Genomic DNA, 18020 nt, shown 5'->3' with positions numbered 1-18020 from the left:
CATAGCCTAACTTCCAATTACACAAAACGCAAGCAAAATTTCATAAGTTACGTCATCTCTTGTGAAATAATCTGTTCAAAATAACATTAGAACCAATATGTTCAACTAAGAACACAAATGTAATTCAAACCACCAATTACAGAACTTCACCCAATATCCTCTCCAAATGCTTACTCCTAATGTCATTAAGCCTAAGTTTAGGTTCTTTTACCTACATTTCATGATTTTCCACCCCGACCAACAACAATGAACTAAGTATATTGAATATTCATAAGGAAATGACACATTATTGATTCCAAAAATGAGCATTATTGATGCCACAAATGACGAATTTCCCACCCTCACAAAAAATAAACCAAACCCAATAAAATCAATCTAGCAAGTGAACTTACCTCTCAAAATCAATCGGGACCTCTGAAGTCAGTCAGCTGGAAAGAATGTGGTGGACATTAGAGAAGACTCTTTGGTATTTGAGACTCCATCTCTACCAAAATCGAGGAACAACTGCTGCTGCGGCTTCTAGCTACAAAAAGAGATATGCTACTTTGCTTTCATCTGGAATCTTGTCAGCTGAATGAAAAAGAGAAGGGGTTTTCACTTGAGCCATAGAATCAAAACAGGGCAACAGCTAGGTAAGAGACATTCTTCGTAATACCCAGGTTACCATAGATCGCAGGCCTCCCAACGAGCTAATGACAATCGAGTGACTATACGTTTGGGAGATTTGGATCCTTCTAATTGTGGGTTTGCTTTACATTCAAAAAGAGAGGATTGTGTTCTTCAGTTTTTCACAGAGAGGGAAAGAGGGGAACAACTGAAGTTGGGTTTCTAACGGGTTAGATTTCAACCCGATTCTACATGCACCCTCTTTTAAAAACTCACCGTTGGATGAAATCCAACGACTCTTACATACCCCTCAAAAACACCCCTTATAACTTCCCACTCACTATAGAAGCTCCCGAAATGCTCTAGGGCTCCCTTTGTTCCCACATTTTACCCCCAAAAAAAAGGCATGAAAAAAAAGCAAAAAATATCCCGCTACTCTCACACCGCGCTTTATTTTGAACCGCGTTCACTCTCTCCCAACCCCTTCCTCTTCCCCCCTTCACAAACACACGAGCGCGCCCAAAATCAAGGTGACCTGTTTGAATCATTTCTAGGGTTCCATTTGACATCGCACTCTTACTCATCCATGTAATCAGGGCGTCTTTGATTCATTGCAATTCAAGGTATGAACTTTCTTCTTATTAACACTTCCACTAACTTCAATTGTCATCATAAATCTGCTACATTTTTCCTCACGCTTGAATTTTTTAATTTATTATTTTTTTGTGTGAAGAACATTCCTTTAATTCAGATGAATGATTGAGGAGGTTTTTGCATAAAAGATTTTTGTATGAAGACGCTGCTTTGCGCCTGAAGATGCAAATATGTTGACCAAAACCAATGCATAGGAGGGAATCACATATGAGGCAAGAGTAAGAGTAGCAAGACAATAACCATTTACTTTGCCATTATATTCCCTTTTTTGATTATTCTGAGTGGGTTTTGGTTTGTGGGTATGTGCTATGCAGTCGTACCGAATTGGGTCAAGGTTCCAACTCTGCCCAGACGCCGTTTAAAGTTAGTTTGTTGGAACATGTCAAAGCACTTGATAATTTCTCAAGCCCTAATGTTTTGAGCTCAAATTTCCTTTTCTCCTTACCAACACAAAAACCTCATGCGCAAGAGGCAACGGCTATGAGGTTTTTTTTTAAATTACTGTTATCACATTCAGCATTACTTGTTATTTGGTGACAACTGCACAACAGATTTTTTGTGATTGTGGCATTTGGTTGGGGTATAATAATAAATTAAAAAAACTAATGCGTTTCAGTTAATTACAGGATTTGTTGTTTTTTTCAGCTAATTTTCAGTTAGTCCCCACTCCTCTGCTTTCCTCGATTTTACTAATTCATGACTCTGGATTCGTTTTTGGTATTCCTTGAGCTTGTGGATTTTTCTCTTAGAAATATCGATTACTTGTAATACACATGGATGCCTATATAATTAATGTACTATTATCTCAAGGCATTTAACTTGATACATCTCCAGAGTTCATTTGGACTTTGATTTTCTAAGACTGGTTCTATTCATGCTTTTTAGCTCAATGGCTTGTCAAATTCAGAATATTGGAAGATTACCAAGTGCACAAGTTCAAAAGGTAAACATGTTGGATGAGGAGTAATCCCATTTTCAATTTAACTTGGTTCTTAGGTGTTTCTTTATATATATTTTTCTAAAAATTCTAAGTTCCATTCCTTATACTGTGTCATCTTTTTGGTATTAACAAACTCTTGTTACCACCTTACCCTGAGTTTTTTTTTCTTCTGGTTGGGATAATTTCGGCAGGCTTGGCATGCCCTTTCCAATCTTCAGATTTCTCATAGGAACTACACAAAACCTGGAAAAACTGTTCTAGTTAAGGATGCTAGTTCCAGGTATTGTCGTGATGTTGGAAGAACTGCTACGCCAAGCTCATATGACATTGATAAGAGTCACACACATATGCAAACACATCAATACATTAATGGAACCAATTCCAGGAACAGTGAAGCTGCAACCTGTTTGGGTAATCGTTTTCCGTCGAGTAATGTTAATGTTGCAGATGTGGGAAATGTTTTTGGGGGGCAAAGTCAGGTCAGAGCATCAATGGTCAACAATTTTGATTCTCGGGTTCCAGGAAGATCATTTAGCAACAATAGTGTCCATACCAGCCAAATAAAACACTCTGCAAAAGTTTTGGTTAATGACATCGATGATGATGATGAAATACTTGAGGTAATTCATAAATTTCATTTAACTATTTTAAATCGTTGTGGTTTAATTGTTGTGTATTAAGTTGGCTGTTTTTGTAAATATCTGCTGAATATGGCTACTATTGTAAAAATCAGGATGAAAAGTTTCTAACCAGTATGTTGTTCTTACACCTTTAATTATGCATTATTTTGGATATTGACTTAAAGTACATCTAGTGAATCCATGTTACTTGTTCAATATCATTTGGCCTACTTGTGTGGATGTTGGTGAATGAGGTGTTATGTTTCTATTTGCTTGAAGTCTTATTTTATGGTGTCTTGATTTATGCAAGTGCTGATTTCTTTGCACTCATCTATCTCATGCATTTACTCTGGTTTCAGAATATTGATGTTGACCAGATAGTGGAACAGTACCAATCAAGTTGCACACCTCAACCATTGATCTCCAAGCTTCCACCCATTACTCCATCTATAGATAAAGATAACATTGCAAGACAAGAGGTGACTAGTTTGCCTCCAGATTTGTGCTCAAACTGCATTCACGGGTTTAAGGTATGTTAATCATCCGAATTTTGCTTTTTGTGGTTCTATCTAATTCTGTGGTCAGCTTGATCTGCCTAATTCCTGAATCTAATACAGATAGGACTTTGCCCAGAAGCTGCAAGTCATTTGCAGGAAATGAAGGACACGCTAATTACCATATCCAATGAACTGCTTGATGATGTTAATGATCTCAGTCCAACGCGAATAGAGAAGCTTCGCCAAGATAGGTTTGTATACTACACACTTTCATTGTTATTTGAATTTCTTTGTGAGAGTCAAGCTAGATATACATAGGGAATTGTACGTAAAAAGACACCAGTGAAGGAAAATAATGGGATGGAGAAAAAAAAAATTATGGGTCTCTAGACTCTCTACAAGTCATATAGAGCTCACAAAGCTTCAGAATATTTTTGTTGTTTTGTTGTTTCACCTTCATTATAATTTTTTTATATTTTACAAATAGTTGAAGGAAAACAGTGTATTCCAATTGTTAGGTTACAGCTTAATAAGAAGATTCAGCAGCTCGAGAGACATCTTTGTAACAACTCATTGGATGAGGAAAGACGGAAGTCACATTTTTCTGCATCCACAGCAACTCCCAGGCCTTTCCAATATGAAACACCTCAAGCAGCTGCATTCAGGACTGATACCATGATATTTGATTCACAGGTTCAATCACATAATGTTCCAGGAGATTATGAAAGATGTAATTCATCATCAGTTTCATTCTCTTCTGTGGATGGGTTTGGTTTCTCATCTTGTCCTGTCGAGAGGGAACCATACATCCCAAAGTTTGTTGAAGTTAACTACATTGAAGGTTCTAATGACAACAAGTGGAGTAGTAATAATTTCCCATGGACCAAAAAGCTGGAGGTGCTCATCTAAATCATTCTCATATTTCATATTGGCATTACCTGTCATTGTAATTCGTAATTGTTGTTTCACTGCTATCACTTTCAGGCCAATAACAAGAAAGTGTTTGGAAATCACTCTTTTCGCCTCAACCAAAGAGAGGTCATTAATGCTACGATGAGTGGCTATGATGTTTTTGTTTTAATGCCAACTGGAGGGGGTAAGAGCTTGACATATCAGGTAAAAGAATTTTTTTCAAAGCTGTTACCAATTCTGTTCCTTTCATTTTAAGGCCTACTACATATACCTTTCACTAGGAGCAGTTCTATGGTTTGGTCATCTTAAGTTTGTAATTAGTTTGACTGTGTGGGCATGCTTAGTTTATCGGTTCAGTTTCTTGGCCACAAGCTCTTGAGCTTTTCTACCTTTCCCACAATATATAGGCCAAGTAACTTGCATCTCCTTTATTTGTTTCCTACAGAGTTGGTTCCCTTTTTGTAGGAAACTAGACAGACATTAAACAGTTTATAGGGTTTACTTTGGTTTCTGTATCTTGCAGCTCCCTGCCCTAATTTGTCCAGGAGTAACATTGGTAATTTCTCCCCTTGTGTCACTTATTCAAGATCAAATAATGCATTTATTGCAGGTAATGTTATTTTTTTTCTTTTTTTCCAGCCTTTAGTTCGTTTAGATTATTTTACTTCGTGCTATCCAACAGTGCGTACTTATGTCCTCTCTTTTGGCATACCCAGGCAAACATTCCTGCTGCTTACCTAAGTGCCAATATGGAGTGGACTGAACAACAGGAAATCTTTAGAGAGCTTAATTCTGAATATTGTAAATACAAGCTCTTATATGTCACCCCAGAGAAAGTTGCGAAGTGAGTTTTTGTTATCTAATACTTGCAAACACTTTATTTGTATGTCCTCTGCTACTTCAACAGCAACACTTTAGGTATGTCGAACATGATAATTATAATCATACAACTGAAGTAAGTAAGTTGTTGTATGCTAATAAGGGCAGTGTGAAGTAGCATTTAGTTTCTTGGCACTAAAATGGAGTCATTGATAGCTTATTGTAATCCAGAATAGGCTCTTGATAAACCTTCTATGGGAGAGTTTTATGACATGCTGACTGTCCTGCTAAACAGATATTTTGTGATGTTGATATTCCTCCTTGAGCTTTTAATCAAAAGAGTGCAAGAATGGAAATCATACTTATGCAATTCGCAGGTTTGATAGAATTATTATTATTGGTGTTATTATCATGGGCATTTCTTTAGCTAAATTTCTTCTGGTCTATAGAGCCTGTGTTTATGTTTATGTTTTTCAGTTCAATTGAAAAATTCTCCTTGATTCATGGGGAGTGCTTCGTTGAGCAGTTTTTGAGCTTTCTTGTTTAGGTTGTGTCTTTAATTGTTTGATGGACTAAACGTCCATTTTTTTAACTGCCTCTTTTCTCAATAAAATCATCATGTCCTATAAGAAAGATTTGATTGAAAATTCAAGTTGAATGCCTATCATAGCACACTGTAGAATATCAGAATTGGTTTTCTAGTGAATCAGGGATTTTCTGGTATTATATTCAGCACTCACCAAAAGACTAGGAGTTCTTTAGAAGTCTTTAGTATTTCATGGATTAATAAAATGTTTATCTCTCTCATAATATGTTTAACAATATAAAAAAAAAAAGTTATGAGAGACAAAATTTTATTAAAGGACTACAATCTCTATACAAAACTTAGTGAAACAGCAGTCCGCCATCAAAATGATACAGTTCTAACAAGCAAATACAAAATACACCTACATTTTAAAAGAACTCTAAAAACTATCGTACAGCAGCTCCCCAATCTAAAAAAATTACAGAAAGTGAAAGATCCCTAAAAGCTGGAGAAAGAGAAGCCCATAAGGATGCCCAAAGCCTGACTCTTTCCCTAGAATTCTCTTCTATATCTCCACTACAGTTCTCGAATTTTCTTTTAATTCTCTCCAACCAAATTACCCTAAAGACAGCTAACACAGCGCAATTCCACGAATTCTTGCATTCCTTCCGCCACCAAAAGACATACTTTTCACAAAGCATGTTTGAAACCAATTAACCCTTGCCTCCTTGACTAACTGCCACCACAGCTGCAATGCATATGAAATTATGGACAATGTAAAAACAATTGAGTTCCAGATTCTGCCTCTTTTTTGCACAAATGCAGCAGTGAGGAGAAATACAAACATTGAATCTTCTTCTTTGTACCAAATTGCAAGTATTTACTCTTCCATAAGCTATGATCCAACCCAAAACATGAACCTTAATAGGAACATTAGATTTCCAAATCATTTTAACAGGCTGGAGCACAGGCTGCGATTGCTTATTAGACAGAAAATTTCAAACTCTTACAAGAGAAGACCTGATGAATCCAGTTTCCGCTTCCCCCCCATCTGGCCTATGTTAACAGCTGAAAATTCTCCAAAACTGTCAATAGAGCTGCAGGCTCCTCAATCTCTTCTCCTAAGTTTCTTCAAAATCGAAAATTCAAATCCACTTGACCTCATCTACTCTGCGAACTCAGCCATCCTATAATTTGGAAGGAAATCTTGATCACAAAGGTTATTCACCTACCCAACTATCTTTTAAAAAATTACGATTGTTACTTCTTGTCCACAGTGAATGTGATATTTACTAGTTAGTTCAGGTGATTCTTACCTCAGTAATTATATTTTCTATAATTTCAGTCACAAATTCACAATTTTCTATGCTCATAGTATGTGTGCAAGTCAACCTTAAAACTAGTTCATTATTTGCCAACCTTGAGTTTTGAATTATTTGTCCCTCTCCCCTTTATCACCCAACTCTATTACTGTTAATACTTATGGCAATAACGAATTGGGTCATCCAGTTATTTGTTCCCAGCCTTATTATATTGTCTGTTGCAATTTCATATTGAAATGAATGTCATAGTTTCAGTAATTACCTTTAAAAAAAAAAAAAGATAGTTTAAGTAAGTAATTAATCCTGCATAACTTTTTAAGATACCAATCTTTTTTTATTTTTACTTTTATGCAGAAGTGATGTTCTTTTACGGCAGTTGGAGAATTTAAATGCTCGTCAGTTGCTTGCTAGGATCGTTATTGATGAAGCTCATTGTGTGAGTCAGTGGGGGCATGATTTCAGACCAGATTATCAGGTAGGGGCTTTATTAAAATTTCGAGTTCATGATGATTGAATTTTTCTTCTTGATTGTTTTCTATTTAATGTCAAGCTATTCTTTAAAATGTCCAGGCTCTTGGTATCTTGAAACAGAAGTTCCCAAATACTCCAGTGTTAGCTTTAACAGCTACTGCAACTGCTAGTGTAAAAGAGGATGTTGTGCAAGCTCTTGGTCTTGTTAACTGCATTGTTTTCCGGCAAAGTTTTAATCGCCCAAATTTATGGCAAGTGTTGGACAAAGATAAACTCTTGATCTATGTTGAAGTCATAAATTTTCCCAAACTGTCATACAAAGTTGAAATGATGATTCATTCTATTCGTCACAGGTATTCTGTCATTCCCAAGACTAAGAAGTGTCTAGATGACATCGATAAGTTCATTAAAGAAAATCATCATGATGAAAGTGGAATAATTTATTGTCTCTCAAGAATGGACTGTGAAAAAGTTGCTGAGAGATTGCAGGTTTGATTTTATCGTGATCTCTTTGTAGTTGAATGGAAGTCTTGTTATCTTATTATTTTTTGTTTCTTTATTTTATACTAGAAAGTCTTTATTGTTGCTTATTCAGTTTTTGCTTTAAGCTTCATGAAAATTTAGCTACTGTTTGTTAATTGTGTAATCTATGACTTTTGATATACATATTTTTTCACTTTCTCTGCTTATTTTGCTAAAATGATGTTTAAAATGCGTGTAGCCAAAGGGACATGGAGATATACCTTTCTTTTGTCGTTATGGGTTTAGCAACTCAAGTTTATATATGAAAGCTTGGTTAGAAACTTCAGGCTTCTATGATTTGCATGTAACCGCCCATACAATTTCTTCCATCCATTCTGTTTATGTAACTTTTAGCAACTTTTGCAGAGAAAAATTTGGGCTTATTTTTCTGTTCAGCAACTTGGTGTTCTGGCCAAATTTCTGTACAGAAATCTGTATTGCTTGAGGAGCGGGCCATAGTCTAAGAAATTTATGTTCTGTACAGAAAACTTGGGAACATAGTCTAAGAACCCTTGATGTCTGGGAAAGTTCAACAATTAAAGTTAAATCAGCTCCTCTTTGGCATGAATATCATTTTGGAATTGTGTTCCTTACTGTCCTCTTTTTCATGAGGAGAGATTTTCTTTTTCCTTTTTCATTATACAAACAAGTTTTCCAAGTTTGACATGGAGACTGGTCATTTGCTTAATTAATAACATTAAAAAATGTATGTTTGATATTCCTGATGTAAAAGGTGATGCATAATATTTTAAAAAGTTCTTAATTCGTAGGAAAACTTATTGCGTGCATGTTGTGTGCTAAAGATAAAAAGAAATGTTATCATCATGAGTATTTTAAAAAAAACAAATTATGTTGTGATTTATTTCTCTAAGAATTAAGTTTCATTTGAGAGTGTACCTGTTCAGGAATGTGGACATAAAGCAGCATTTTACCATGGTAGTATGGATCCTGCTCAGCGTGCCTTTGTCCAGAAGCAGTGGAGTAAAGATGAAATCAACATTATCTGTGCTACAGTGGCATTTGGAATGGGTACATAAATTTTTGCTGATTTCTGTCTGGATTAATTAAGGTCACTATTACCAACATTGGAATTGGAATTCAGGTATCAACAAGCCAGATGTACGCTTTGTAATTCATCATTCTCTCCCGAAGTCTATCGAAGGCTACCATCAGGTATCAGATTGTATTAAATTGCTTCTTTAAGATTGCAAAATCTGGACGTGAAACTGTGAAATTTTGGAATTTAGCTTAATGGTTCTGAGAGCTTATTTCTTAGTAATGTTTTATGCATGAAAGCTTAGATTACTGATTTCTTTTAGCTCATTGTGTCACTATGTTTCAGGAGTGTGGTCGAGCTGGTAGAGATGGTCAGCGTTCATCTTGTGTGTTGTATTACAGTTACAGTGACTATGTAAGTTGCAGTGGTAAAACTAATGTCTACTTGGTTCTTGTCAGTTCTGTATTTGGACAATGGGCATGCATTGGAACCCGAATGGCCTCTAGGTCAAATGACATGTCCTCTCATATTGTCCTGTCCCCATGGTTATGTGGGGGAGGGTGATGTGGCCAGTTCAAGACTTGTTTTGGGTGCTGAGTCAATATGTCAAGCAATAAATGAAAAAACAGAAAAAAAAGGAAGAGTTTGCATTCGACAGTTTGATCATGCTAAAACAGGAGAGATTAATGTGTTCTTTCATTCTTTTTCATTTGTCTCTGCTTGTCTGTCTCTACAATTCTTTTGCAGATTCGAGTTAAACATATGATTAGCCAAGGAGTTATAGAGCAAAGCCCATTGGCATCTGGATACAATCGTACCAATACAGCTAATTCTGGGAGAGTACTGGAAACAAATACTGAAAATCTTTTGCGCATGGTACTTGATTAAGGCTTCATGTGTAGTTTTTGAGGTTTCTATTATTATATATTTCTTGTTCTTTAACAAATATGTACTAAATTAAATGACTTGAACTTTCTCAGGTCAGTTATTGTGAAAATGATGTTGATTGCAGACGAATTCTACAGCTTATTCATCTTGGAGAAAAATTTGATTGTACAACATGCAAAAAGACATGTGATAATTGTTTGAAGATTAAAAGTTTCGTGGAGAAGGATGTCACAGGGATCGCAAAGCAACTGGTTTGAAACTTTTATAATTTTTGGGAGATGTTTGTCAAAGTTTATATTATGACTATCATTTCCTTGTAAAATTTTGCAATCCTTGCATTGTTCGGGTAGTCACGTTTGCCGCATGTTGTGCTTAGGTTGAACTGGTGAAGTTAACAGGGCAGCAGTTTTCATCATCTCATATTCTTGAAGTCTACAGGGGCTCCTTTAGCCAATTTGTATGCTTCAACTTTAAGACATGCACTGTCCTTCCTACTTTTTGTCATTATCTTCTTTGATGTTATGTTTGTAATGTTAGGTCAAGAAACACAGGCATCAGACTGTGAGCTTGCATGGAGTGGGAAAACATCTAGCCAAGGGTGAAGCTTCCCGTGTATTACGTCATCTTGTTACCGAGGACCTTCTTTCGGAGGAAGTCAAGAAAAGTGATGTTTATGGATCTGTATCATCAATACTAAAGGTACTTCTAATTCCTTCAAATCACTCATGCTGAGTTTTTCATTAAAGATGATCATGCCTGAAAAGAGAACGAAATGCAAGAAACTGCCACTTGCTGTCATCATCTGTTTTTCCTTTTTATTTATAGAAATTACATGTGTCATTTTTCATTTGTTTTCAGGTTAATGAATTGAAGGCGTGTGAACTTTTCTCTGGCAGGAAGACAATTCTAATAAGGTTTGGCTTTTTAGACATATGTCTTTCTGTATTATTGTCACTATTCTGTTTACTTGTTCCATGTGCGTATTGTATTAATATGTGAAAGATTTTTGTATTAGATCGTTAAGGAATTTTTTTAATCTCCATCAACCATGCATGTGCAGGAGTGTCCAATACTATTACTATCACATAGGAACAGCCTAGTGGTAGATCCACCTTATTCAGAAGGCCCATTCCCTGTTCAGCTTGAGTGGTCTCCCCTAAACTGTGTAGTGCAAAACTGTTAGGACACATTCTTTGCTTTCATTTTTACTAAATTTTTACCCTTCTCAAGTGTTGGTTATATATCATAAGTTGGTCAATTTCTTAGAGGTGCATGCAATATTGGGGAAGGTTTTGTAGTTTTTTTAATACAAATATCATTATACACTTTGCAACTGATGGGACATTGGATGTGTTCTATGTGGTGTTTTGGTTGCTAGGTTCTAGTCAGGTTTGCCATAGGCCCTTCGACTGCGGTGAACATGCCTGCTTGTGTAGAATAATTAGGTCTTTTACAACTATGAATAACATATTGGATAGGATCTGGCTTGTCTAAATGTCTTTCATGGGCACAACTTATTTGATTAAGTTTTGTGTTGTTGGCTAATCTTAAATAACTGAAAAAATTTGTACTGCTTACAAAAGTAGAGTTTCATTTCATTCACGAAGCACATAAGACCAATTTATTCTTGTTTGCGTCATATTTAGTTAGTTTTAATGTCAATTATATGGTATTACGACTTGTAAGTTATTAATGGGACTAATACTGAATTTGTAAAATATCTATTAGTCAGCTAAGACTTTTACACATGCCATCTTTGGTATTTTGAAGCCACTAATTATCAGCCTAGCTTTCATCCTATATTATTAGAAAGCTTTTGTAAGGTTGCATGATATTATATAGGTCTGATATTCATCATTGATTCATTGATGCAGCTACATTCTTGCCAGCCACACAATAATATATGAAATTTTGCTTGCTTGTGTGTAGTGTTTCAGTAGAGAGAGATGATTATGTTGGAAACATCGTGTCAATATATTCTTTCTATTTAATCTTATTACACATGCTACGAAATACTTCTTGTTTGAGCCTAGTTGTCTGCAAAGAGGGAAACACTTCTTTTGACCGAAGTGTTTGTAGTCTTGTGCATTTCAATCTAAGTCTGTAATTTTGTTTATTTTCTGCTGTACAAAAATGAACACAACACTATTGAGACTGACATCTTAAATACATTGTAGATTCCCTTCTTCCGTAAAAGCTTCTAAACAGAAAAACTCTGAAGTGATTTCAGCTAAGGGCTCACTGACATCTGGGAAGCAGAGTCCTCCACATATTGGCACTGAACAACCTCAATCCAAAGCAAATTCGGTATATTCATAGATAGTAGATATATGTATATTATATATAAACATAAATTCTCTATGCATGACATCTGTTCTTTATATATATATATATATATATATATATATAGTGTGATTATGGAATGGACGTTCGTTTTTTATTAAAGAATGGACTATTGATATGCAATTGATAATGTGTCAATATCGTTCATTATAGCCAGCAAAAACAGCTCTCTGTTACATGATACATGGATACGCGTATACATATGTTTTATATATATGTATGTACGTTGGCAAGACACTTATGTACATGTATATTTATTCCTTTTGTCAGTACCCTATTCTGCTTGATGAAATATCTGACTACCATGAGGGCTAATTTCTTTTAAATTCCATAACAGGATCTATCTGCCAAAATATTTACTTCTTTGAAAATGCTTCGAACTAATCTCGTTAGAGAATCTGATGATGGGGTCATGGCATACCACATATTTGCGTAAGATTCTTACTCTTTTTTATTTTTGTTTGCGACTTAATAGAATAACTATTTAATACCAATTTGTTTCCGGAGGAGAGGAAGGAAACTACTTGGGAAAAGTTGCTAATCATTCGGAGTTGGAATTTTATAACGAGGGGTCTTTATAAGTGTCTACTTGTCCTTTGATCTTTAGATGATATCTTCTGATAAGTTGCTGTTCTTTTTGAGTCAGGAATACCACGCTGCAGAACATGAGCAGCAGAATTCCTAGAACAAAGGAGGAACTCCTTGAAATAAATGGCATTGGCAAGTAAGTTATACCGTAACAAGATAATTTTCTGCCTACCTAACAAAAAATATACTCAACATTTTTGGCTCAATTCAGGGGTAAGTTGGCCAAGTATGGAGATCGGATACTTGAAACAATTGAAGCTGCCATAAAGGAATACTACAAAACAGATAAAAACAGCACCAGTAGCAATGACAGTAATGATATGAAGAGGAAAAGAGATGGCAACAACAATGGGAATGAAAATTTTGATGACAACGACTTCACCAAAAGCACAGATCGGTCAAAGAAAAAGGCACCAAAGAGGCAGAACAAAACTATTGAGGCCTATAGTTATGCGGAGCCAGATTACCCCCAATTGATAGATGATGAACTAGACTTATATTGCTATGACTTTGAAGTGAATGCTTCGGATATGAAAACTAATCAGAATGCTGGTGGAAGAGTGCTGCCTCAATGGTCAACGCCAGGAAATGGGCGACAGTGATAATTGTAATCATTGTGAGTATTAGGGTCAATATTATCAGATAAAACCGTCTTTTCTTTTGGATACAATTTAACAATGTGGGAGATGAGACTCCTCTGATGGCTTTTCGCATTTCTTCTGGTTGTTGGAACAAGGTTTCTCTATCCCATCTACATCAAATGTATCATGTATTATGTGCAATAGTTTTGTAATACTTGCTAGCGGCAAATTTAAATATTGTTATTAGAGAAACATGCTTGTTTCTGGTAACTGTATAACTATTCCCCATCTTTAAATTTTTATTTTTTTTAACGTTTACAATGGAGGGAATCGAACCCTTCCGAGTATAAAATGCATGTAGTATAGAAATTCTGAAGGTAGTCACCCCTATTTCAAGGGTGGAATCCACTTGAAATAGCCAAGTAGAAGGATGTAGATATGATGGTTACCGTTACAGATGGAAGGTAGGTTGAGCTGTCAACTGGAAGGTGGACACTGAAGGGTGCTTGTCACCTGAAATGACCATGGAGCTTCTGAGAATAAGATGAAGGCTAAAATGGATTTAGATTTATCTGAGTGAAGAACATGTAATACGCTTTTCTTAGTTTGGTTTGGACTTTGTTGAAGCTTGAAGTAGTAGAATTGCTTGAACATTGATTTGTTTGACAGGCTGCATGATATGCGTGCTCTTCAATACTTTTAGCTTCATGGACATTTATTTAATAGGCAGCTCTTTGCTTGACTTCTGAAGGGGCTCCAAAAACATTGAGCGTCTTTGGCAATACCCAAAAGAAAAAATGAATTTTAAAGACTAGGTGGTAATATGTCAGCTTAGTTAAATTTGCGTATTATATAAAACAAATCAAATGCATTATACGTATGTTATACACATATGTATGTATTTTACTTTTACTACATGTTTGTTTTTACGAATTCTTAATTAGTACATATAAAATTAACGTATTATATTGAATAAAAAGACTTAAAATTTTCAGATAAATAATATTAAAATATTATAATGGCCGTATTTCTTGACATTTTTTTTAAAAATAATTTGCATAATAATACACGATTTTATTCGTATTTTTACCGTTGCATATTTTCACTATATTTTTCATGTAGGTATTGTTTGGGCCAAAATGGACTTTGGGTAAATCCATGCCTTTAAAGGAAACACGTAGCAAATTGGGCCTGAAGCATTACCTTCAAAATAAAAGAGTTGGGCTGTACGAAATTAAATACCCAACAGAGCCAAAAATTGGCCATGTGGGAGTGGGTCCAAAATCACCAAGGTTTTTTTAGCCTACAAGTCTCACATTGGTTTAGCTACAAGTTAGGAAGAACATTAAATGGTCTTTTAAGAGTTAGGACTTATTTGGTACGTCGGATTGTACTGTAATTTTTGTCAGATAGTATTAATCTGTTATGGAGAGTATTGACTGTTTATCTATAATATTATAAGGTGTTTGGTGTTATTTTAGATAAATAATCTGTTAGTATGAAAATTATATTGACATTTTCTAGACTCTAGCATAGGTCGGGTATTAATGTGTAAATATCTTTTACTGGAAGTTTTCGCATAACACATTTATTTCCAGATTTTCAAAGTATGACTTGATCGATATGAGGAACTTGATTTTAGGTAACTCATGACATAATCATGCATTCATTATAGGATTCCTAGCTGGAGTTATTTTCACCCAAGTACTTTTATGCGAATCTTAATTTTAATAAGATTAGATTTTATCTCTTGAGATTCTTTCTTAATAGGACCCTATTTTGATTTTAAGTTAAAATACTATGTTTTCACCATCTTTGACTTGGAGAGCATGTTTTAATTAATACCCAGTTGGTTTCAATGATTAATATTGTTTCCTTCTGTAAACAATTGATTGGAGTGAGTCATAAACTGACGAAATCAAATAGGAGTCTAGGTGTATCAAATCTAATAAATGGCAAGATATTGACACATGGCTGTGTGCACTTCTCTTGCAAAGAGGAGAACGGGTTTTATATAAAATATTGCGTGCATCTCTTTTGCACACACAACTTTTATATATTTGGTTTGAGCATCTAAAATTTCTAAGAAAAGTTGTTGTGTATATCTTTGAGATAAGTCATCTTGTTCCATGTTTACTTGGTGATTTATCAAATACTTTCATCAATCATATTGCATTCATTTGCATGTTCAGTAACTCATACGATTGATGGCACCAAGACTGTAATGGCGGTTTTCCTTCGACGAGCTTGAAGCAATCGTGACCAGTATTGCGTTCGACATAAGGAGAGTTGAAAGATCATATTGTGATAGAAGTTGAGTTACGAAGAAGTCGATAAACATTATCTAGAGTGTGTCTAGGATAAGTGTGTGAGTACTTCTTGTAATAATTGTTCTATAGTGGATTTGTTTTGAACTAAGGAGTTCCGTGGATTTTCTCTAGAGGTGGGGTTTTACCACGTAAAATAATTCTCTACGTGTTCCTTTATTTTATGCTTTGCACGTTTTAGGATTAATAAGCTATATCAATCATGCTACCGAAGTTTATTTTTATTTATTGATTATAATTTAAAATTGGCTAACTTAGCCCCCTCTAGGCATTCCCAGTCATCCTACATGTAATTTCAATTGGCATCAGAGCTGGATGCTGAACACACTCAGCAAGATCTGACATGCCTTAAGATGGATCATGCCGTGGGCTCAGTTGTACATCCACCTATTGAGGCTTAAAAAAGTCACAGGAAGCCTAAATACATTTAAAGCCAAATATAACATATAATGACGGTCATGCGTTAATCCAAGCTGTGTTTTGGAAATTAATTTATTAAATAAATATAAAAATAGTGCACATGTCATGCCAAACCAATAATACATTTTTCGTATACCAATCACCTACCAAGCTCACATGAACCCAAGTCATGTGGTTTACGGGGCTTGCACGAAGGATAGTAGTGTGGAAGGTTACGGAGGTCCACAAGGCCCACGGAAGCTCTTGGATAATGGAGACTTTGGGCTAGCTACTTAGGAGCACCAAAGTCCAAGCCCATTACTTGGAGTTATCCAATGTGGGTGAGCAAATGAGATATTTTTCAAGCACTTCCTTTTACCCATAGGAAATAGTCATCTTTCAATGCCTAGCTTTACCTATTGGAAATAAGAATGTCCTAGTGCTCCTTATTACCCGTTGGAAACAAGCCAATTACAACACTTCCTTTTACCCATAGGAAATTGTCATTTTCTAATGCCTAGCTTTACCTGCTAGAAATAAGAATATCCCAATACTCCTTTTTACCTGTTGAAAATAGATTAGCTCCAACACTTCCTTTTACTAATTGGAAACCAAAGAGAGCCTTCACCTTCTATAAATTGAGAGGCATTGCCCAGGAAAAACGAATCCCTCTTGGTTGCCGCAAGCCTCTCAGCAACCATGAGAACTCACCGTTCTTCAGCTATTACAAGCATTCCAGTAGCCATCACAGTCATTCCTGAGCCATCAACCTCTATCCTTTGGCTGCTGCAAGTATCCCAACAACCATCGACCAACATCTCTTGGTTGCTCAAGCACCCCAGCAACCATCAGGCCACCTTCCTTCCTCCCTTTGGCTGCTGCAACCATTCCAGCAGCCATCCCAGCCATCCATTCCTTAACTATTACAACCATTTCTTCTACTTTCTCACCATTGAAATCATCCATCTTCTCTATAAAGCCTCACCAAACATAACTCTAAGCTTTTCCTTCCTCCTCATACCCTTCCAAGCTATAACACCATAGCCTTCAAGCCTCAACCTTTTCTTTCCATCCTCCCACCTCTAGAACTCATAAATCTCTCTAGAATCATAGTCACAAACACCACAGCCTTCAAAGTCTTAAGCTTTTTTCCTTAGAAACCCCATTCATTTGATTGCTATAAGCATCCCAACAACCATCATAACCAAACTCAAGCATATCAAACACTAAGCCAAGAACAAGCATTCTTATTTGCTAAACTTGTCGGCCTTTAGCTCCTACACTCCAAGCTCTCATGCTAAGCTCATATAATCTTAGATCAACATTAGCAAGTCATCTTCAACCATCCAGAGCATGACCAAGCCATTGTCAAGCTGCTAGAAATCTATTCAAGCCACCCATCCTTTATCTCCATCTCTCTCTCTCTCTCTCTCTCTCTCACACACACACACACACACACACACACACAAAGCTCCATCCCAAATATGAAACATCCATCCTCTCAAACTAAGTTGAAACCATAGTCATTACCCTTTTGGTAAGAAAGCGCAGACATCGCAAGCTTTTCATCTAGTTGTCAAAAACACCCAAAATCTCAAGCCTTAATATTTTCTTTATACTCATTTTCTCTTAGCTCCTATGCCACAAGCCTTTCATGCCAAGCTAGTAGTATCTTAATTCACCAAAGCAAACTCTCATCCCAAGCCTGTGCAATATCAATGCACCATCTCCAACTCTTCGTCTAGCTGCCGGAAACATCAGCACAAAACACGCAGCCACTGGGAGAAGAACAAAGTACTCTCCTGGGACTTGCTTCTCCCTCAGGATGCTTTGGGCCTAGTTCTCGCTAACTTAGAAAAAGGGGCAATGAAGGCTTGATTCATTACTCTATAGCGGTCCAAGAATCAACAAGCCTCGACAAGCCTTTCGACGAAAAAAGACCCCAACACCACTATATTTCGATAGCAACAACTATGGTGCTTGGAAGGCTGAAATGAACTTATTCCTT

The 18020-nt window shown here is 36.0% G+C and overlaps 1 protein-coding gene across 3 annotated transcripts; it reads left to right on the top strand.

Moving 5' to 3' along the window:
• The first annotated feature begins 1010 nt into the window (after positions 1–1010).
• On the top strand, positions 1011–13961 carry LOC117626388 (ATP-dependent DNA helicase Q-like 4A). 3 transcript variants are annotated; one of them, XM_034358063.1, is made up of 26 exons: positions 1011–1229; positions 1340–1472; positions 1575–1745; positions 2146–2203; positions 2392–2820; positions 3180–3350; positions 3438–3568; positions 3836–4214; positions 4302–4433; positions 4753–4839; positions 4946–5073; positions 7251–7371; positions 7467–7618; positions 7721–7856; positions 8795–8918; positions 8992–9062; positions 9232–9300; positions 9634–9762; positions 9867–10025; positions 10151–10231; positions 10312–10473; positions 10633–10688; positions 11952–12081; positions 12455–12549; positions 12764–12841; positions 12917–13961. In XM_034358063.1, exons 2-26 carry the CDS (start codon positions 1447–1449, stop codon positions 13305–13307), a joined length of 3666 nt encoding a protein of 1221 aa, XP_034213954.1. In that variant the 5' UTR covers positions 1011–1229; positions 1340–1446; the 3' UTR covers positions 13308–13961. The 3 variants fall into 3 exon arrangements, with proteins under 3 accessions (XP_034213954.1, XP_034213953.1, XP_034213955.1); XM_034358062.1 differs by having other exon boundaries at positions 1340–1478; XM_034358064.1 differs by lacking the exons at positions 1340–1472; positions 1575–1745.
• Positions 13962–18020: the final 4059 nt, after the last annotated feature.

Source organism: Prunus dulcis, chromosome 4 (assembly GCF_902201215.1).
Source record: "Prunus dulcis chromosome 4, ALMONDv2, whole genome shotgun sequence".
NCBI lineage: Eukaryota > Viridiplantae > Streptophyta > Magnoliopsida > Rosales > Rosaceae > Prunus > Prunus dulcis.
Note: the sequence above shows the minus strand (reverse complement) of the source record. Positions and strands in the feature narration are given on the sequence as shown.